The following is a 21,900-nucleotide window of genomic DNA, read 5'->3' as shown; positions in this document are numbered from 1 at the left end:
TGTTCATCCACTATTACAAGTCTTGATACTGCACTAGTACTGTAGCTATGATGACTTTGGTTTTGTATAGTTATTTCTGTGGAACAATATGTAAGTATAATAGGAGAAAATTTGCTGTGTTAGGCAATCTTGTAATCTTTAAATAAACATTATGTTGAATTTGAATTTCTGATTTTAAGCTGATGTTTAGACATTGTAAACAATAACCAGTCTATTTTTATTTTTTTATTTTTTTTGACAAAGGTACCTGAGTCAAGTCCATAGAAATGTCCATGTTTTTCTGTTGATGTCCTCCACGATGTTAGACATCAGTGAGACACCTGCAAATCTTGAAACCCACAGCTGGAAAGTATGTACTTTATTTACCTGTATTACAGAAGAAAACACTGAATTTACTTTTCAGACCACATTCATAAAACAAAAGAAAGACTACCTTTCAAGAAATATTTGCAGCAATGATCAGGCAATAAAAAATAAATACAGCCCCAATTTAAAACTATAATAAAAACAGAATTAATTGATTTGCAAATCTCATCAACCCATATTTTATTCACAATAGAACATTAACAACATATTACATGTTGAAACTACATTAGTCTGCAAACTACACAGCAGACATTTTGCTATTTCATGGAAAATATTTGCTCATTTTGAATTTGAGGGCAGCAACACATCTCAAAAAAGCTGGAGCAGGACGATTCTTACGATTGTGTAGCATCCCCTCTTCTTTTAACAACTTTCTGGAAGGGAGCTTATTTTGCTCTAAAACCTCTATGTACTTTTCAGCATTGATGGTGTCTTTCCAGATGTGTAAGCTGCCCACGCCATAGGCACTAATGCACCCACATACCATCAGAGATGCAGGCTTTTGAACTGTCCGCAGATAACAAGCTGGATGGTCCCTCTCCTCTTTAGTCTGAAGGACACAGCATCCATGATTTCAACAAAGAATTTCAAATTTTGATTCATCTGACCACAGAACAGTTTTCCACTTAACCTCAGTCCATTTTAAATAAGCTTTTGGCCCAGAGAACACGGCAGCGTTTCTGGATCGCGTTCACATGCAGCTTCTTCTTTACATGATACAGCTTTAACTCACATTTGTGAATTACACAGTGAACTGTGTTCACAGACAGAGATTTCTGGAAGTGTTCCTGAGCCCATGCTGTGATGTCCAGTAGAGAATCAGACCTGTATTTAATGCAGCGCTGCCTAAGGGTCGAAAATCACACTCATCCAGTTTTGACCTTTGGCCTTGTCCCTTTCGCATCGAGATTCCTCCTGAATCTCTGAATCTTTCGATGATATTATATACTGTTGATGGTCAGATCTTCAAAGTCATCACCATTTTAAGTTGAGGAACATTTTTCTGAAACTGTTCCACAATTTTGAGATGCAGTTCATCACAGATCGGTGAACCTCTGCCCACCTTTAAATTCGAGAAGGTCGGCCTCTCTGAAATGCTCATTTTATACCCAGTCATGTTACTGACCTGTTGCCACTTAACCTAATTAGTTGCCGAATACTCCTCCATTAGTTTTTTATTTGCAGCAATTACTTTTCCAGCCTTTTGTTGCCCCTCTTCCAACTTTTTTGAGATGTGTTTCTGACATCAAATTCAAGATGAGGTAATATTTTCCATGAAATGGTAAAATGTCTGTTTAAACTGATATGATGTTTACTTTCTATTTTGAATAAAATGGGTTGAAGACTTTTCTAAATAGGGGTTGTAATAAGGTGGGGAAATTAGCCATAGGACAACTTTGGACAACCTTTGACTAGCAAAGGACCCTCTTTAACTAAACTGTCACACCACAGTAGAGTCAGAGAGGTCCACATTTTGATAATTTATATAACTGAGTACTGTACACAGCCTCACCTGCTACATGGAGCTTGTGCCATTACATTTGCTATTTAAATAGCAAGGACTAATGCCTTGTTAACTTTTTACCAGGGACAAATGGCCAAGGCCCTGACCCTCAGTTGCTGTGTTGAGGTGTACCAGCCGTGGTCAAAACAGTCTTTAGTGGAAGCTGCTGCTCAATGCCTCAGAAGCATAAACCAGAAAAGTGAGACCACCAAATCCAGTGAAGCCTCTGCTTAAATCTTATTATTTACTAGCAGTGATATTTCAGGGCTATAACAGGACCTATGCGTTTCACTTTTCTTTTTATTTAGTGAAGAGAGAAGGCTCAGAATCCAGTTTACCAGTTGCTATGGCAGGAATTCATCAATCTGCATGTCAGTATGCTTCCATTCTTCTAAAAGCCCAGCCTTTCAGCCCACAGACGTTTATGGACTTCATTGCCTGCTTTGGTTACCTGTGCAAGCACCTGCAAAATCAGCAGCACCAAGCCAACAGGTAGTTTTTTAAACTTGAAATTAAGCAGATTGTGTTCCTCCTTACTGTTGTCTCTAGTAGTTAATATGCATAGACTAATATAATCGCTACCTAGCTTGATGTCATAAAGTGACCCTAGACTGAACTGTTGAGTACCAAAAAATTTCAGTCATACAGCCCAACACAGCTGCACTCCAAACCACTTTCTGAACAATGTCTGACACAGTCACAAAACACGGAATCTTTCACAGAGTTAGCATGTGATGCAGGGTTGTTTAATTTGATCGCACCAGACAATACAGGTTTAAAGGTATATGGTGACAAATTTACTAATGCTGTTTGTTTTTTTTTCCCAGAGTTTCCTCTGTGTTGGCTCATTTGGATGCTATTAACATAGCAGCTGAAAACTACAAAAAAAACCTACAGAGACTGCAAGAGAAGGTTGCTGAGACACAGCAGGTAATCTAGAGCAATTCAGCATATGCAGTCCAAGTAGCATCAGCGTTCTGTATGAGAGAGACTGGGAGATCAGCAGTATTGACAGCTGCACAGTCAAAAATGATTTTAACACCCTTGGAATGAGTATTGTATATGGTTCTATATGTCAATGGCTTCTAAAATTGAAAAATTTTATATTGTCAAACTCCAGAGTTTTTTTTTTGCAACTTGTTCATTGATGCATTTTCCCAACGTATTTGCCTCGTAGCGTAAGCAAGAGCTCCATAGAGCTGTAGATGACCAGAAAAACCTGATTGAAGAATTTGAGAAGAAATGTATAGTTATGGAAAACGAGCTGGATCAGCTGGAAGAGCAGATAAATCAGGCTTCGATGGAGGTAAACAGGTTTCCTCTTTTACCTTCATCCAAAATCACATGGAAACATAACATGTACTTTATTGTAGACTAACACATTCAACGCACACATCTCAACAATCTAAAAATGATCTGGAGTGGTTAAATTGCTGGGTGGCCGAATCCCTCGGAATAAGTTGGAACTTTAATACAGTATATTAATAAATGTAGAACTTTGAAGATAATATATTTAATATAAAGTGTCACAGATATTGAAGATGATATTTTAAGTCTTTTTTTGTTTTTGCCAGGAAAAAACTATTTTCCAGGCAGGCCTCAATATTCTTAAGTGTCTAAATCCGTCTGACTTTGAGGAGGTGCGTCACTACAGAGATCCACCTGATGGAGTAGTGAAAATCATGGATGCTATTTGTTTACTATTTAATCATCCACCAGGGTGGGAAAGTTCTAAACAGCTTCTTGGGAAATCGAACTTCTTCCAGGTGTGTGGAAAAACATATACAGTTTTTACAAATGAAAATTGGTTGTTGTGGTATTGCTCTTTCGCTAATATTTGCTTTTCCCAGGAGCTTGAATTTTTTGACCGCTGCAGCTTGACATGTGAACAACTGCAGCAGCTTGGCGAGATAGTTCACAGTCCCCAGTTTGTGCCAGAGTCTGTGCGAGAGGTGAGCAAGGCCTGTGAGTCCCTCTGTCGATGGGTCCAGGCGTTGTATGAGTACTGCTGCATGCAAAGCCAACTGTCAGTCAAGCGGGAGTTGGAGACACTGGCTCTAAAGGTGCAAGGTCAGCTGCACCTGACCAGGCAGCAGAAAAAGAATGCATATTATGACCTACAGGATATTGAGCCTCGGCTACATGTTGTGCAAAATGACCTAGAGGTGCAATTGGTAGAGCTGAGGAAATATGAGAGCATGAATAAAGAAGCTACTGCCATTGCTCAGGAGGTGGAGATACAAATCAGAAACTGGAAGGCTGCTGCTCAGGTAAGAATTTGAGCACTGACTTAGTTTCAGTGTTCAGTGTTATTTTTTAATTAATAATTGGTCGTTTTTTTTTTTTTATTAAATTAAATCGATAATTTAGTTTTTCTGTTTTCCTTTTAGGAAATAGTGCGACATAATGAAAACCTAGCAGGAGATGCCCTCACCTTGGCTGCAGTCATTGCCTATTTAGGCCCCTTTCCACCAGATATACGCACAGAACTACTGAGCAAGTGGAGAGAGCTATGCCAGAGAGGAAGCATCAACATAAACCCCCAGGACCTTAGAACTTCCTTGTTTAGCCACTCAGACCCTGCAACTCCTCATCCCCCTCGTGGCTTTCCCATCTCTGTGTCTGAAAGGCTGCAGCAGCCTTTGGGTCAGGCATTAGGTTTGAACGAGTGGCAGCTTCAGGACACTGTATCTGCCAGGCTGTTGGTGCAGCTCCTGCTTTGGGGCTACAGAAATATCTGGGTTCAGCGCTGGCCTCTACTGGCAGACACTCAGCAACACCTTGAGAGAGGCTTTCAGAGCTGGCCCGTCACAGGTAGTTACCTTTAATTACAAAAAACATTTGTCACATGACTTCTGTTGCATCCTGTGTTACCCCCAACTGTAGTTTTTGGCCACTGGCTGTTGTAGTGTACAGCGTTCATATAAAATATGATCGGAATTGTAAATTGCTTAAAGAGTTCTGAAAGCAGTCTGTTCTGCAGGAGAGAATGCCAAACTTGAGATGGAGTGGGAGATGGTGGTTTCTGCCAGTGATCCAGAGTTGCTGGAAAAGCTGGACCAGGCTGCTGTTCAAGGTGAATTAAGGGATTTTATATACTATAGAAGAAAAATACTACGATGCTCAACTAAATACAATGATATAGTTAGTTAAATTATACATTGTCTTTTTCAGCCTTAACTCAATCTTAACCTTTTTGTTTTCAAGGTTTAAGAGTCCTGGTAACACATGTGGAACATCTGGTCCCCAGTACTCAATTTCTGGAGAGATTAGTCCGCCCTCTTCAAAAGCAGCATGTTCAGTCAGCCCACCCTAAGTTTTGCCTCTTTCTCAGCACCTGTCTGCCTGCCCGGATGCTTAGCAGTGGTAAGAACACCCCCCCCCCCATCCCCCCCAACCTCAGTTTCATTAGATTACATAATTTCATTAGATTACAGTCTTAGAAAGTTCTTCTACTGTTTTATATAAAGTTGAGGTTTTATAGTTTTCAAATATATTATCAGTTACTCAAATCCGGTATAAATTACATCCTTTGTGGCTATAATAGTTTTTATCTTTTACTGTTTGTGTTTTATTTTTTTAAATTTTAATTTGACAAATCCGTGTTACAGTTGTGGCACCTTTGTAACATTGGCCATAAATTTGCAGGATAACTTCCAAACATTTAGCTTTCTTGTAAAGTACCTGTTTTACACAATCTAATAATTGTCTTGACCAGAAAATCTAAATGCTTGATAAAATAAAGATGATTCTAGTTAGCTTTTTTCAGTTTTTTAAAATATTTAATTATTGATTTTTATTCCATTTATTATTCCAGCACAATAAATAAAAACGAAAATCCCTCTGTAATTGGCTGAGATGACTCTTAACATGGGATCTACAAATAAACAAATAAGGACCTGGACACTGGAGATTTTGGAAATATGCATATTAAACTCATCTGAAATGTAAATGTGTCTGTTTACGCTTTTGTTTCTCAGACATACATCCATCCATCCTGGCTCAGGTACATGTAGTTGACCTCTCTCTGAGCTCAGAAGAAATCCAGGAGCTGATGCTGACACAGCTCCCGCAGCCTGAGTGTAAAAAGCTGCTGAATCAACACTTGCAGCTCCAAAATGAAAAGCAGTTGCTGCAGGAGAAACTGTTCAAAGAAAAGGTGAAGACACCATCATTTACCACAACGTCAAGCAAATACTATTTTGTCTAAATTTACCAAGTAGTTTTATTCTTCATATTACAAACATACATTGATGTCCGTCCTTGGTTAATCAATGTCCAGATTTTAATCTTCTAAAATATGTTGAATCCACATGCTGCAGCCTGGCTTGTGTGCATTATCCACATCATACAGTGACAATTAAGAAAAACAAAAACATTATGAAAACATCTTCATTAATTTGAACATGAATATGAATTGTTGTAGAGGCCACTGTAATGATGGACTGGGAAAGGTTAAGCTTTGTTTTATTCAATCTGCCACTGTGATTGTGGCCAATAAATGAAAAAGTTATTTTCTATCTTTAACACACTAGAGAAGAGCAACCAGTGTCACTTTATACAAAATCTGCAATTTATGTAATTACAATGTAATTACAGTATATGTAGTGATACAGTTGATTGTACACATTCTTGTCTTAGGATGCATTGATGGACTTCATCCTGCAGTCGAACACCTCACTACTGCAGGACTCAGATTTTCTCCCTTGTATGGCCGTTCGTCAAGAATCAATGGAGAAACTGCGGACTGAAATCCATCAGCTCTGTAAAGAGCTGGAGTATCACAGGGTTCTAGTGGCTGCTCCACGGAAGCTTCCGAGGCTGGCTGCTGCCCTCTACCAAGCTCTGCAAGAATTGTCTCGCCTTTCCCCTACCTACTACTTTTCTCTACATAGCTTCATATCAGTTATGCAAGATGCCTTTACTGTGAAGGGCAAACCAATAATCCCACATACCTTTGGCAATACACTAGGAGACCCAGTACCTGAGATCACAAACAGGATGGTAGCCCAGCTGCTGGTCCATTACAGGCCTTGTCTCTTCAAGAGCCATTTTGCCGTTTTGAAACTGCTAGTGTCCCTGACTCTGCTCCAATACAACGAGCTGTGTTCTGAGGGTGAAAGGCTGGCTTTCCTCAGGGGCCTTCAAGACCCAGACCATCCTGGCAGTAATGTTGAATCTCACCCCCCTTCTCAATCTGCCTCAGAGTCCACAAGTTCACTGCCTAACTGGATACCTCCTCATATCCATCCAGATCTGCTCTGCTTGGAGAAAATCCCTTCCTTTAAAGGGTTGATTGCCTCTCTCTGCACTTCCCCCATACAGTGGCAGGAGTACCTACACTTCCCTTCATCTACTGCGACAGAGGTTGTTCCCTGTCGTTCACACTCCCATCTGTCCCTGTTACAGCGAGCTCTTCTCTGGAAGACCATTATCCCAAACGGCCTAGAGGGCCTAGCTGAGGCAATAACTACTTGTCTCCTTTGCCTGCCTGGACAGACGGCAGGGTCTCAGGTCCCCAACAGCGGAAACCCAGAGGCCCTTTCCAATTATCTTGTCAAACATAAGGGACCCATCATTCTTTCATTTCCCAGTCAAAGAGGTGATTCGTGGACAAGCGTTCAGCCTTATTACTTAATAACCAAATTGGCCCACTGTGTACAACAAAGCAAGAAGGTAATATTTTATATTTATTATATATTTTTGTTTCAAGTTAATTGCTGTAAGCGTTAGAGTAGTTGTGTAGTGTTTTTTTTTCTGTTTCAGATGCAGATAAGAGTGATTTCCTTTGGGGCTTTGTATGACAGAGAATCCATGCTCTCAGCACTGGACAAGGCAGTAAATCATGGTCATTGGTTGGTTTTTAATGACTGTCACCTGTTGGATCAATGGGATGATAAAGTAGTGGCTCACCTCAGTCAGTTGATTGCCTCTGTCAAAGGTAGATGGGCTATTGACAACCACTGAAAACTAGATTTGCATCATTTATTGTCTCAAAGAAATTCTGTTTGATGCCTTTATATCTACTTTACAGATGAGCAACACCTGGTTCACCCAGACTTCAGATTGTGGTTTATAACTCAAGAAAATATATCACACTGCATTCCGGGTAGGTCTACGATTTTTTTGAAGTACCACTGTATTCTCTTTTAGGGTCATTTAGCATAGCTGCAGTTTGGGAAAGTCTCTGTAACTGACTGTGACCATTTCCTTCCAAGCTAGAATTATTTTCCAATTAAAAGAGTTAGTGTTAATTAGTGTCACATTCATGAATAAAATACGGTCATGACATTGGTTTTGAGTCAGAGCAAAATATATATTCATTGTTTTCTTAGTAATCAAACAATCTGTTGGACTTAGTTTTTCTTCTCAGCAATAGAAGTTTATGATAGTTATTTTGTGTATGTAATTTATTAGCAAGATGTTTTGCTTCATTTTGCTAAGGTTGTAATAATGATTACGATTATGATGAAGATTATTTTCATATTTAAACAGGGGAATTACGAATATGGGCTTTGCCTCTGGTCTGTGACTCCCCATTGGATCTCAAGGAGGAGCTGAGCTGCTCCTTGCGACAAGTGGCATCCACCATACAATGTCAGTCACAACTGGATGTTACAGCAGACAACACAGAGCTCCTCTCCTGTGCCATCTTCCACTCTGTCTTACTGCAGAGACAGACCTATAAATACTTGGGCCAAGGGAGAATCTACCACTGGTGAGGACATGAGCCCATACTGTTGAGTAAAATATATTATTTGTATATTTGCCTGTGAAATTTATTTGACAGGTAACTGACCTGAAGTTATGTCTTAGCAATGTAAAACATTTTATTAAATGGTGCATATGTTAAGATGTCTTGTGTATTTTGGTTTCAAAGGAGTCAGGAAGACCTCCTAGCTTTGGTGGATGCGTACATTTCCATTGCCAGACTCTGCGATAACAAGACTACAGCACTGCACTATATTGCAGGTAAATGAGCTTTAAGGTGAACATAAATCTCTTAACAGGACTGTTAAACCTTGAAAGCAAAAAGGTTAAGATTGAGTTAAGGCTGAAAAAGACAATGTATAATTTAACTAACTATATCATAAATCTCTGCAGTCCTGTTAGAGAATAACTTAACCTTCTTGTACTTTTCATTCATAGTCAGTCTGTTACATGGTGGTCATGTACTCGACTCTGAAGATTTGGAGGTGGTAGAGAGTGTTGCCAAGACCTTCATCAGCAGAGTATCACCTCTCTGGTGCAGTGGACCAAAGACCCTCTTAAATATTGTCAGCAATTACAGCCACTTTGGTAATGAAATGAGTTTCTGATATTATAAGAATTTACTTAGTAAATTTTTCCATTTGTCCTTGAATGCTGTTCAGTTATTAATTTCCTCCACATAATAAAAGAAAAAGAAGTTACTTGTGGGAGTTCTCATTTCTTAAGTATTCTGTATAAGCACAATGTATTTATTGTGGTGTTTTATGTCAGCAGATTTGTCAGAATTACTGCGGATTGTGGATCAGAGCCTTCAGGATTCCGCAAACAGCAGCGACCCTGTCATGCTGGGCTTCAGTGCAGATGTCGCAGATGAAATAATCAAGATCAATAGCCACAATTTAAACCTACTACTTCAGGCCTCCCAGACTCCCCTAGGAACATCGAGGAGTGTCTACCCTCAGCTAATGAAGCCCAGCATATTGCCAACCTACAGCCATGCCAGAGACAGACTGCGGGCTCTGAAAAGTTACATCGCAGCTGCAAACCTCGCAAGCACCGTTAAAAATGCAGAAGCTGTTCCTCAAAGTCCCCTACGTGACTTCCTGCAGGATGAGTGGGAGGATCTCATTGATTTGGTGTCCTCGCTCTTTTCACAGCTCCAGGAGCCCTTTCAATGCAGCGCCTTGACCTTTGCTTCCCTCCTCAAGCTCACAGACTTGTCTCGCTTGGAGAGGAGGGCAGAATTGCTTAGTGCTTATCTCTGGCACCACAACACTCCAGATCCACCTGGTGCCTACAGGCTGTCGGCTTTCAAAAATGCCAGAGGCTTTCTGGTAGCAGTGATCAGAGAGGCTGCTAAAATAAATTACAAACAAATCAGTGATATAGAACTGCATTTTCAGGTAAGGCACACAAATCACACTAATAATACTCAAACGGCTTTTCATTTTATTTTGGAAACCAGTGGATGAGAGCAGTTAATGTTCTGCTTTTATCTTAACAATGTGAAGGTTCTGCATTACTTAGTGTTCTTGTCTCTTCAGGTTCAGAGCAATAGCACATGCCCTGCCTCACATCCCATGGACACTGTGTATTTGTGTGGGCTGGAACTAAGAGGGTCATCGTGGGATACACAGCTAGAAGCACTGCGGGACACAGGAGGACACTGCGGGACACGGACACATTCGTGCTTAATGCCCCTCGTTTGTGTCAAGGCGCAAGTCAGGATAAAAAAAACTGCCCAAGTCGCCTTCCCTTGTCAAAGTACATTTTTAACAAATATCCATAATATTCAAGTCTCAGATGCTTCACCCTCAGCTGCTTTTGAGCTACCAGTCTACCACTGCCCCCTTTATTTTGACGAAGAGCAGGAGACGGGAGACTGGGGGCTGGCCGATGTTAATATGATCACTAAGGTTCCCCTTCATGCTGAGCTAAATCCTGTGTTGTGTAGTTTGAGAAGGGTGAGGCTAGTAAGTATCCTTTGACTACCCAGGCAGTCATTGCACACACAGTCGTAGAACACAAATTAGCGGAGGAGCTCTCATCCATGCACTTATTTAAATTGAAAAGTATCACATTAAAAAAACAAGCAGGTCACACGCTGTTGAGTAAAAATAGAGGATAGAAAATATAAATGGGAATAAAAGAGGGAAACTCAGACACATTGTCGCACTTTTCACAATCCCTCCTCTCTGTCTCCTGAAGCCTCTTTTGTTTTACTGGTGTTTGGCACAAGACTGTTTACTGAACCACCATCCTGTATTCTGTTTCATCCCCTTCTGCGATTTGTATTATCAGAACGATGCCTTAATAAACGGGTGTAGTTATGATGCTTTTGTCTTCTGCATAAAAAACCTTATATTGAAAAGTCATGAGCTAGTACACATGAAATGTCATTCAGTTTAAGTTTTGTGAACATGAACTTGCAGTTACTGTATAATGTCTGTTTATACATTATGTCTCGTAATAGTTAAATTTTTTTCATTGAAACACAATATATTAAAAACAATTATTGGTAATTCTTGTGCTCCAGCTGAGTCTTATAGAAGCCAAATAACTGCTGTTTATTTACTCTAAAGAAAGTTAGACCTGTATGTTCTGGTAACCACACAAACCAAAATAAATTACCCAGAATCCATTTAACCTTTTACAGTCGCCTTCAGGCCCGGAACATTCAGTGTTAGTACAGAGTCATTCGTTTTATAAATTTATTTCTAATTGTTGATTGACAAAGGAATTCGTCTCTATAGAATTGTGAAGACAATTGATAAAGATAATTCTATTCTAACTATTTTTTTTGACTACAGCAAATAATGAAAATAATTACATTCGTATGGTACAGCGGCCTCGAAATTTTGAATGGTACCTTCAGATTCATTAAGCTACATGCAAGTTGTTTCGTGGTCTTTTAACTGGCGTCTCTGCTTTGCGACTGACACCTAGAGTTTAAGATTATAGCTAAGTATGATGGTGTATGAATGCTTTTTATGGCACCAGAGTTAAGTCGGTGTCTAAGGTGGAAGTCTATGTCACAGCTAGTTGGGCAGCTGGCTGTTCTCCTTGTGTTTCAGGGCCTTCAATCAATAACACACATGCAAATGTTTTAATTTTGGGCAACAGGTAATTGTAGTGCTTAATGAGTTATAACAGTACAGTACTGTATAATTCGTATGACCTGATAGTTGCAGCAGATATAGTTGTTGACAATAGTAAACACTTATTTCTCTTCCTCTAGGTAACATGGACAGACATCATTATGAAACTTTTGAGAAGTTTGGGAACAACACTTTTCTACTGCACCTTGACAATGGGAGGGCGTAAGTATTTTTAGTGTGCGTGTGTGTGTGTGTATGTGTGTGTTAAGGCACTTTTTAAGGCAGAGTCTTCCTGAAATGGTTGGCATGACTGTGACTGTCTCTGGTTCTGTCCTCGCTGCAGATTTGGGCGTCACTCTAAAGACGAGCCTTCTATCCTAGCTCCACTAGAACAGTGCTGCAGGTAAGAAAACATGAATGAAACAGTATGTGATGAAATCTTTTTCATAAGTATCCTAATTAATGAAAGATTGTATTTTACTTCACACAGTTGAACTTTTTCCTCCTCTGTGGAATTTTTTTTATTTTTTATTTTTTTTTGCTTTTACATGTTTCCAAGAAAAAAATAAGTCATAAGGTATGAAAGACTGGTTGTTTGTTGAAACCACACACAAAAAAAAGAATGTCTTGTTACCGATTTTTCTATAATTCAAATTAACCATATTCTGCTCTTTCCCAAAAACCCTTCTTTTCTTTCACCTTGGTATTTATTCAGAATTCGCCGCTCCACCTGGCTACGCCTGCGTCTCCTGTCCCTACATCAGTATTGTCTAAGTGATGTCATGCGGGCCTCGCTCTCCTATGATCCCCTTCACAGTGTGGCTCCGCTGCTGTCAGAGCCCCATCTCGCTGCCCTTGATCGACGTATGAAAACTGTGCTGAAGACTGTAAGTCGTTGCCAACGGCAACGGCGTGAGAGTGGTGGTGTGGATGATGTCTTCTTTGACGACACTGCCTACCTGAAAGAGGAGGTCAATCCTGCTGGTTAGGTCAGCCTTACACCTCCTTAATATCTATCTGTTCGATTACACTAGAACACGCAAAATAGTGTTAGCATTTACATTAAACTCATAAAGACTTAAATGGTGACATATTCCCCACATGGTACAAAAAGCTGAGCTGGGACATTTGGAAAATGCTTAGTTTAAAATCTCCAAAAGACTGTATTAGATTTGCAATTATGAATACATGTTATAAACTATAATAACACTTTTTATACAGATAGATATACATACCATTACTAAGTACTGGATGTCAGAAATACATATAATGGTTTTGTAATTTATTTGGAAAAGCTTATTAATTTTAATGTGAAGATAACAAAACTGCTCTGTTACTGGTCAGTAGAAAGTGAATAAAATAAGCACGGACATGGACTCTCTTGACCTGATTTATTTCAAATGTATATTTTTATAGCAAGTAAAATCTACACTGGCTATTTCAATATATGTTCTTTTGTGGACACCAAACTTTAGTGGGACATTTATAAGGACTTATAGGCTCCACATTTTGTCACCTTCTGCAAAGTGTTATTTAATCGTTTTATCATTTTCTTTAGGATTTTACTATAGCAAATCATGAAATGGTGGTGTATGAATGCTTTTTATGGCACCAAAGTTAAGTCGGTCTCTTAGGTGTGAGTCTGCGTCGCAGCTAGTTGGGCAGCTGGCTGTTGTCCTTCTCCTTGCGTTTCAGGGACTCAATCAATAATTTATTTGGCCTGGTCATATCACTGGCACCTACGTTTTTTTCCCCTTCGCCTCACTCACCTGCTCGCTCTTTCCACTAATACTGCTGACACCAAAGGGCTAACCGTTTAAAGAAAGGAGAGGGAGGACAGCACTATTATCTTATCACACAGGTATTATTGGTCTTTGGGACAGGAACAGTGGGACTTTCACAAAACACTTGTGGAAATTTCATCAGAAGCTTGAATGGGAAAACGGGCGCTTTACAAAACTTTGCTCTGTCTGTAACTTTTTGACGCTAATATTTAAAGTTCATACAGTTCATCCATTTCAATCCATTGGGAACTATGTCAGCAGCCAGCAGTGACCAACTTCACAGATCAACTTTAACTGTCTATTCGGTAAGTTCATTTTGGCTGCTGGGCTCTATTTTTGGTGTCTGTGAATAGCGTGGACTCGTGGTCTGTTGAATGGCATTTAAATGTAAAGAAGGTTTAGATTCAACTGTCTTGGCTTGTTGGTCTGTGTGTATTCTGTGCATTTACAATGCATGTGTGTGTGTTTGTAGAACCTGATGGAACACTTCAATCCCGGACTCCAGAAGCTCGTTGCTTTGGGAAACAGCTATGTCAAAGCCTTCCAAGGTGAGTGAGTTTATGTGTGACAATGTGGGTAGAAGTGACCGAATGTGAGTTGAGGTGTGTGTGTGTGTGTGTGTGTGTGACACAAACATTCATACGTTGATAAAGAAGTACTGTACTTAATCTTTTCAGATTAGAAATGTTTGTGTGTATTCCACTGTATTTCATTGTGCTCCCTCCTGTTTTTTATAGTCATCTTATGTGGCACAACATACAAGAACAGGCCATCGGTCACAAGGCTCCAAGGCAGTTTAGTAAAACTAGAGCTACTGACGCAAGACTATTCCTTGATCGAAATCACGTATCACCTGTCGTCCCTGTGAAGCTTGTATTAATGGAAGGAATTAAAGCACAATCCATTGACCCAATTACTGTGGGAATAATAAAACTGTGTTCGATGTGACCTCAGAGCGTGTAGGTGAATAGTTGAAATTATTTGACACATTTGTTTTATTGTCTTTGTTTGTGTAAATGTGTGTGTGAATTGCAGCCTTAGCTGTTTGCAGTGAGGCCTACTTCAGTGCTGTTGCAAAGATGGGGGACCAGGCTCTTCACACACTTTCATCTCGTTCTCTTGGTAAGCGTGCGTGCGTGTTAATTTATTACTTTCATTACAGAGACAAAATCGACCTCTGGAGATGGCAAAGTGCTCTATCAAGTTAATGTGAAGCCTAATCATACTGATGCAGCCTAGACTATAAAATACCACACTCGGTAACCTTAAGCTTTCATCAGTCTGCTGTTCTTTCCTGCGCTCTCCTGTGTATTGATCTGTGTCCATTGTTTGTTTGTGCAGAGTCCTCAGTGCATGCATGAGTGCATATTTTCCACAGGCCTCACTTTCACGCTGCCTCTAGAGATGTGCCATAGCATTGTTGGCAGTGATTAGCAATATGCTAACACATCCCCATACGTCAGTGCTGTGTACAATGCTGTGTCATCAGCGTGACATGTAATTCTGCTAGGTGGGCTGAATGTCAGGGAAGCACAGCATGACTGTGGGCCCTATTGAGTGACGGCCCCTGAATTATAGATAGGTGCAGTCTTTCAGCTCCACGCAATTCATTAGCTCAAACACAATGCAGGACAACAGACATGGCCAAAGGCAACGATACTGTAAAAGGCTTGGCTAACCGTCCACTGTCTTAGCAGCTCAGCTACTAAGATTAAAGAAAAAAAAAAACCCAAGATACGTGGAGCAGTGTTGAATGTACATATATATTAATTTATGGACTTAATTTTAAAATTTGGACTAAGACTGAAACTGGAATAAAAACAGGACAATCCCGCCTTTCTTGTCATTCATGTCATATATTCATGTATTAATGCCAAAATATAATACACTGCCATCAAATTAATTATGTCAAATTTATTATATGATTTCCTCTGTAGCACTTTATTATCCTTCCATCCAAATTCTGTAGGTATTTTGATAATAAGTACAGAGTGTCATTTTATAATTACTAAGTATTGCACTGCATACCACTGCTGTTTATTGTACACCCTACTTATTAATCTTTGGATTTTCTTTTTAATCTTGAAAGATGTTGACATTTGTAGTAGTTACTATTACTTGTTTTTTTTTCTGTCTTGTAGAGGAGCTGCAACAAGAGCAAAGCAATCAATACAGCAAAGCAGTGTTTCTCTAGGATTAATAAAGTTATTCGAATCCTGAATCTTGACCTCGAGAAACATCTTATACTTTTTTTGATATTTCGGATTGTTGCCCATGGCTGGTCGGTCAGGTCTCAGAGTGACATGAGTGTTTTTCTTTCATACAGGGGATGTTTTGATCCAGATATCAGAAACACAGAGGAGGCTTACTGCAGAAATGGAGGGTGTGGTCAGTACATTTCTTTACATTACTTATTAAAGCCAAAACACTCAATAGCAAAAGTCTTGGAAAGGTTAAAGCTTCTCAATCTTAAACTAATTACAGTGCTGGGCTTTGTATTCACACTTAGTACGATATTTAAATTAATAGTTTTAATAAACAATTTGCAATCACAAATATTACACCTTTCATTCATTTTATGCTGTTATTGCACAAAAATGAAAAAGTACAAATCAAAACATTTTCCATAATTTACATGACTATATCACCGGGACATCCTTTTCTTTCTGGTACAGTTTCGATGGTTCCAGATAGAAGTGCTGCAAGCTATGGAGAAAAACGTCAAATTGGATGAGGAGTACATTGACGTAAGTTAACTGAAAAAACTCCCTTTTCTATGGTATTTACTTAAAGTGCAAAGTTTCTGCATTTGTACTGTGTACAAGTTCAGGACACATGGGGGGGGGTTTGAGTTTTTTTTAACTCAAAGTGTTTGGTGTTCTTTAGGGTAGTCGCAGGGTATATGAACTGGAGGTGAGGAATCAGGCAGAGGCCTTGGAGAAACAGCTCAGACGAGGAGCCTACAGAGACTCACTGGTAGTTGCACACCATTTATACACTACGCAAGATTCCTCAAACACACCGGTATAACACAATTCTATACAAATGATTCTGCACCCAGTTACTGTACATGCACCCAATGGTTCTGTAACCAGACTTACTCATGTACAAGTGCTACTGTAAAATATACACCAATTAGCCACAACATTAACACTGGTCATGGAGGACTAGGGTCAGCAGGGTCACTTTGAGCAGTCTGCAGCTACGGAGCCTCATATACAGCAAAATAGCCTAAAAAACATTCTCCAGTACCACTTCATGTGTAACCACTTTATGTGCTCATAGCTATTTACCCATGATGCTACATCAGCATTTATTAGTACGTACTGTTTTTACATTAAAACCCACCAGGTGGTGTTATTGTTGAGCCTTATCTGTGGACGCCATTTATTATTTGTATTCGCACGCCTGTGTGTGTTCTCAGGAGAACAGTGAGTACATGCTGTACCTGAGGCAGAGCCAGCAGGAGATACTGAAGGAGGAGGAGAGGAGGTATCGCTTTTTGGCAGAGAAGCACTGTGGCCTCACTCAGTCACTGCTCTTCCTAATAAACAAGGTAAACATGTACAGTATAATGCAATATACTTATGGGCAAGTCCCAGCTGCCTGCATTCATCCTGCTGTGGCCCTGCCTCCTAAAATGTAAGAGGTAGCTTTTAAGTTGGTTCCCTTAGAGTGGGTTATGTTCAGCCCACCCTACTTACTCAAAGTGCAGTATGCAAACAGTCCGTCTGAATTGTAAGTGAGGAGCGTTATAAAATTGACGAGCACTAAAAACAAATCTATTTGTTAATGCATACTCAATGTCATGTAATGATGTGAAACTACCTTTTGAAATATTAGCAGAAAGTTTTATCCTCATGCCCTGTGTTAATTTCTCCATCTGATAGCAAACTAAATGAAACGTATGCTGCACTGTCCATTGGTGTTCATGGTATTTCCGGTGCTGCCTTATCAGAGACGTTTTCACCCGTTTTCAGACTGGTACATCTCTCCAGCAAAAGGCAGATGGATGGAAAGAGAAAGTGAACGAGACCAGAGGATCCAGACCTCGAACTCCAACCTATTTGGACCAAGAGGTACAGGTAACAGTTGACATAGTTTAGCCTATTATTTTGACCCATTGGAATCAAATTATACGTTTGTAAATTAATGTTCTATTCTACACAGCAGCTACTCATTACATAAATGTTTGTCTCCTCACTGTTTTAGTGACCTGAAAAATATTTTGGCATGTGAGCATGAAAGATGTCTCAATACCTTTTATACTGTTTTGAAAATTGTGGAGACGGACATAAGGGTCAATACATAAAACAGTACTTTACAATACTTCATACTTTACAATGCTTCATTTTAAATTCAAAATAAATGACCCTATTTAAAATAAATGAGGGGGCCGAAACCTCAAAGGGAACGTTCTTAATTCAGACGTTCAAACTGAGTGAGAACAGAAGTAATTTTACACGTGTGTACTTTTTCTGACCAGCTGCGAGGTTCAGTGAGCTCCCTGCTGCAGACTGTAGCCAGAGATGAAGACATGTCCTGGGCCAGGAGGGAGCAACAGGCACTTGGCAGAGTACCCTCCAGAGGTGAGAGATAGACTGTGCTAATCACAATTTATATTTAATAATATAATAATTAACTGACAGCCTCTGAGCAGAGAAAGAAGCAGTATTTGTCTTTACAATATTGGACAACTTAATCAACCACTAGATACAATTCTGTACCTCGTCAAATAATACATTAGCATAATGTTTTTCTTTTTTAATGACTGAGGAAATTAATTTTATGCCTGTGGGCAGCCTTTCATTTATGAATCCCCAAAATATCCCTTTGTCTCATTTTCCTGAACCTGCGAATGAATTTTTAAACACTATATTAATTATAAAGCACAATAATTCTCACAGTTTGTTGTCAAACTTTGTCCCTGTGTTCCCTCTGTCCTTTCTTAACCTCTCTCTTTCTCTGTTGCTCATAATGTTTTTTTCTCTTCCAGCACCGTCTCCCCTCCCCAACCGCTCCCGCTCCAGCTCAGTGGGAGAATCTTTGGGTCTGGGCGGAGGGAGAACCATGAGAGCCCTAGTGTCTCACCCGACCTCATCCAACCCAAAGCTTCTACCTTTCAACAGGGGAGAGACTGTAACTGTACTGGTCCAGGAGCCACGCAACGGCTGGCTTTATGGACGCACTGACAGCAGTCTGCGGTGTGTAGACAAAATAGAAGATACAGGAATCCGAAATGAATTATCATAAGAGTTTTTGCACATTATCAAGGATTATTTGTTCAACGACTAATTATTAGAAAAAACAACGACTAATTATTAGAAAAAAACAACACTATATTGAAAATTGTACCTGTACTTATTTGCATGGACTGTAGGTCCATGGCCTTGAAAACCACAGAATAAGCTGAAAAAGCACCTCAGCGTGGTGATGGAGTCATCAGTGCTGATCAACAACCCCCAAAAAATCTATTACTGTCGAGGCCATTTAGTTTTGACCACTTTAAAGCCACGACATTAAATCTAAAATGTGGCACGAGCACAACGAAAAGCTGTTATTAATCATTTAGAGCAGGAACTGGTGTTGTTTTGAGAGTTACTTTTGTTTCTGCTGCCTCACCTGTTGCTGTTTTGTTTTTTCTCCTTCAGTCAGGGCTGGTTCCCTGCCGCCTATGTGGCTCCTATTGAAGATGTGTCCAACACTTTGGCGACAAGGTAAGAATTGCTGATAGTGTGAAAAAAGCACCTTTGAGGAGATGTGACCTGCTAAAGTGCCCTTGAGCAAGAAACTGAACACCCAACACTTACAGGAGCACTGTTCTGTCGCATGTCAGACATTTTGACATGATACCAGACATTTAGGGAAAACATTTTTTGATTTACAAAGATAACCTCACTGAATCTCTGTACTAATATCTAAAATGCATATTTAGATTGCATTTTGTTAGAAAAGCTGTCTATGTTTAGGATCTTTTACAAAGATGTTCCAGCTGTCACAGCTAGTGTTGGGCTGGAAATGCACTACTAGTAGTGTTATTCTAATAATATAACTTTTCGCAGTCACAAGTAGTTTCAGCAGTAACGTCAGTAACATTTGCAGTTACTCCCTCCAAGAACAACTGGCTGCTATGTTACTTTTGTTGTCAACATGGTAAAGATGGATTTGAAATCTGACATTTCATATTTGTAGTGGTCCCACTTGCACACCCCCGTAGAGCAGTAAGCTGCCCTTCAGCAACTGGGAACATCTCCCTTTACTTTGATTTTCTCATGATAGAAGGTGATAAGAACAACATTTTAGGATGTAAATTGTGTGCAGGTGCATGATTCTTTCCACTGTGAAAAACCAGACCTCAAACCTCTGAAACGATGGACAACAATGCGAAGTTTGTGGGGATACAACCCACCACCGTGGGCCCTCTGCGGCTGCAAAGGATGGGTGTAGCCCTTCAATGGCCAAATAGCTAAAAAATGGATTGGAAATGTCCATGTAAATGTCCATTGTCCACATGATTGTAAAACAGACAACGACATGCAGCAAAGAATTATCAAAGCTTGTGGCTACATGTGATTATTGAAATGTTGCCCATTTCCACTATTGACTCACCTACTGTCTTTCAGAACCTAAGCCTTTATAAATGTAATAAAACTAATTATGCAACAAGTTTATTTTGGCATAATATGCAAAGTAATAATATTGATTTTGAACACGAGAAATCAATAATATGCTGCGGTTTTTGAGTCATGAGCCCAACAATGTCTTGTTAAGAATCTTTAATATTTTCAGTATTCCGTGTCTCTTTGACCCCTCAGTGGTGGTTCCTTCAGAAGCCACAGTATGAACAATCTGTTGGACGCCCCTGACACCTACACTGACCAATCAGAGAGCAAAAGTTATGGCGATGTCCCGCCCCCAGCCACCCCTGACCGTAGAGCTTCAGTTGACTTCCAGCCGATCCCTCCGCTCCCTGACAAGAAACCGGAGGCAGAAATGGAGACAAAACCTAGACAGACCAAGAGCTACAACGAACATCCACCTCCACCTCCTCCGCCACCCCCACCACCTCTTCCATCCTCAAGTCAGAATCTCAGAAGGGGCTCCGCAGATTTTCGACCAATCTCTCCCCTCCCTGACAGGAAGGGTGAATCAGCATCTGATTTCCAGGTTTAATTCTGAAGAGAACTTACTCTTGAATCATGGCACTGTTCTGCATACAATAACCATACTACACTAGTCATTATTTACTGTTTCATATTTCTTTTCTTAGACATTATCACCCCATGGGCCACCTGAAAATCCCCTGTTTCCCAGGTAATTGTCAATATCTAGAAAAAAGACATCTAACTTCATTGTGTGATGAGTTTTCATTTCATTAAGATTATTTGAATCTTACTACAACATTTTAAATCAGTAAACAGTAGTTAAATATTTGTTTACATTATAGAAAGATATTGGGCCTCTGAAGCATGCTCTCTAGTCACAGTCACAATGTATCATCCGCTGGCTGGGGTTAGTCTTCTTACCTCGAGTGTGCGCATGTATGTGTGCATGTTGTTTTTTGTGTGTTAGCAGAAAGCAGTCGAGCGTGTGGGGTGTTGTGTAACATTTTCCATCATCCTCTCGTTTCAGGGGCACAAACCCATTTGCCACTGTAAAGCTTCGCCCCACATCGACCAACGACAGATCTGCTCCTCACATCCACTGATTCATCGGCAGCACACGTGAAGGCAGCGTTTGTAACCAGGGCTGCCAGATCATGCTGCGGAGACGGGATATGTATTTTGTTTCAGGAAAATGTAGTGATCTGTGAAATGTGAAGGCCGTAAGCCGCACCGACAGAAGTGGGTCTGGTACCATTTTTGTACATTGTGAAATAATATAAAATATTAAATTTTCCATCAGCAGAGTTGATACAGTAGAACATCTAAATAATTAAATATCAAACACTATTGCTATTCAAATAGTTGTTGTTTTTTTCAACTCTTTGTACAGTATTTACGTTTTTATGTTGATAGATAGTTTGATCGTTAACTTATGGAAAAAAAAACATCTAGACAAGCAGAGAGCTGCTGTACTTTACAGGATTAATGCCTTTTTTGTAATCTCTGTACAGAAGCAGATTGGCTTTCCCTCCATTTTCAGGCTTTATGCTAAGCTAAGCTGTGTAGCTATATGCTTCAGAAATATATTCAGCATACACACAAGAGTGGTATTGATTTTCTCCTCTAATTTTAATCATGGGAACAATAAAACGTGGAACTATCGCATTCATTTGATAATAGCATATGTATATATGTTTTCCTTAAGCTGTCAAATTCAATCTAAACCTTTATAAGATGATCCGAGTAAACAGGTCATAAAAATCATTATTATTACATTTTATTGATCTTTTTAAATCTTATTTAGGCCACTTACATTTGATTCTAAATGCACT

At 39.7% G+C, this 21,900-nt stretch overlaps 2 protein-coding genes across 8 annotated transcripts in view; both read left to right on the top strand.

Moving 5' to 3' along the window:
- The window catches only part of LOC137123201 (dynein heavy chain domain-containing protein 1-like), a 28,669-nt gene extending 16,590 nt beyond the window's left edge, over positions 1–12,079 (top strand). For 2 of the 3 annotated variants that reach the window (XM_067496565.1, XM_067496562.1), the window contains exons 26-45: positions 244–349; positions 1,955–2,069; positions 2,179–2,362; positions 2,698–2,800; positions 3,048–3,176; positions 3,445–3,636; positions 3,721–4,140; positions 4,261–4,684; positions 4,854–4,946; positions 5,078–5,236; positions 5,851–6,029; positions 6,512–7,546; positions 7,637–7,811; positions 7,905–7,979; positions 8,366–8,588; positions 8,751–8,842; positions 9,020–9,169; positions 9,353–9,984; positions 10,126–11,901; positions 12,023–12,079. In XM_067496565.1, coding sequence (XP_067352666.1) covers positions 244–349; positions 1,955–2,069; positions 2,179–2,362; positions 2,698–2,800; positions 3,048–3,176; positions 3,445–3,636; positions 3,721–4,140; positions 4,261–4,684; positions 4,854–4,946; positions 5,078–5,236; positions 5,851–6,029; positions 6,512–7,546; positions 7,637–7,811; positions 7,905–7,979; positions 8,366–8,588; positions 8,751–8,842; positions 9,020–9,169; positions 9,353–9,984; positions 10,126–10,569 — 4,930 coding nt within the window. In that variant the 3' untranslated portion in view covers positions 10,570–11,901; positions 12,023–12,079. The remainder of the gene's footprint in view (positions 1–243; positions 350–1,954; positions 2,070–2,178; positions 2,363–2,697; positions 2,801–3,047; positions 3,177–3,444; positions 3,637–3,720; positions 4,141–4,260; positions 4,685–4,853; positions 4,947–5,077; positions 5,237–5,850; positions 6,030–6,511; positions 7,547–7,636; positions 7,812–7,904; positions 7,980–8,365; positions 8,589–8,750; positions 8,843–9,019; positions 9,170–9,352; positions 9,985–10,125; positions 11,902–12,022) is intronic. The other variant, XM_067496563.1, reaches the window with a different exon arrangement.
- Positions 12,080–12,531: 452 nt separating this feature from the next.
- On the top strand, positions 12,532–21,888 carry baiap2l2b (BAR/IMD domain containing adaptor protein 2 like 2b). 5 transcript variants are annotated; one of them, XM_067496567.1, is made up of 15 exons: positions 12,561–12,668; positions 13,688–13,768; positions 13,936–14,011; positions 14,499–14,585; positions 15,790–15,851; positions 16,139–16,210; positions 16,350–16,439; positions 16,888–17,019; positions 17,444–17,542; positions 17,950–18,052; positions 18,460–18,667; positions 19,115–19,180; positions 20,279–20,630; positions 20,734–20,777; positions 21,096–21,888. In XM_067496567.1, the coding sequence occupies exons 2-15, from the start codon at positions 13,715–13,717 to the stop codon at positions 21,169–21,171; spliced, it is 1,521 nt and encodes a 506-aa protein (XP_067352668.1). In that variant the 5' UTR covers positions 12,561–12,668; positions 13,688–13,714; the 3' UTR covers positions 21,172–21,888. The 5 variants fall into 5 exon arrangements, with proteins under 5 accessions (XP_067352669.1, XP_067352668.1, XP_067352667.1 ...); XM_067496566.1 differs by having other exon boundaries at positions 17,444–17,548; XM_067496568.1 differs by lacking the exon at positions 13,688–13,768 and having other exon boundaries at positions 12,532–12,668; positions 17,444–17,548.
- Positions 21,889–21,900: the final 12 nt, after the last annotated feature.

Source organism: Channa argus, chromosome 3 (assembly GCF_033026475.1).
Source record: "Channa argus isolate prfri chromosome 3, Channa argus male v1.0, whole genome shotgun sequence".
In the NCBI taxonomy this organism is placed as follows: domain Eukaryota; kingdom Metazoa; phylum Chordata; class Actinopteri; order Anabantiformes; family Channidae; genus Channa; species Channa argus.
The sequence above is the reverse complement of the archived record's forward strand: the minus strand, read 5'-3'. Positions and strand labels throughout refer to the sequence as shown.

Coding starts and splice junctions, on each gene's coding strand:
- baiap2l2b (XM_067496566.1), top strand. CDS start 13,715: ATGTCAGCAGCCAGCAGTGACCAACTTCACAGATCAACTTTAACTGTC. Junction 14,012..14,498: donor CTATGTCAAAGCCTTCCAAG/GTGAGTGAGTTT, acceptor TGTGAATTGCAG/CCTTAGCTGTTTGCAGTGAG. Junction 17,020..17,443: donor TGCTCTTCCTAATAAACAAG/GTAAACATGTAC, acceptor ACCCGTTTTCAG/ACTGGTACATCTCTCCAGCA.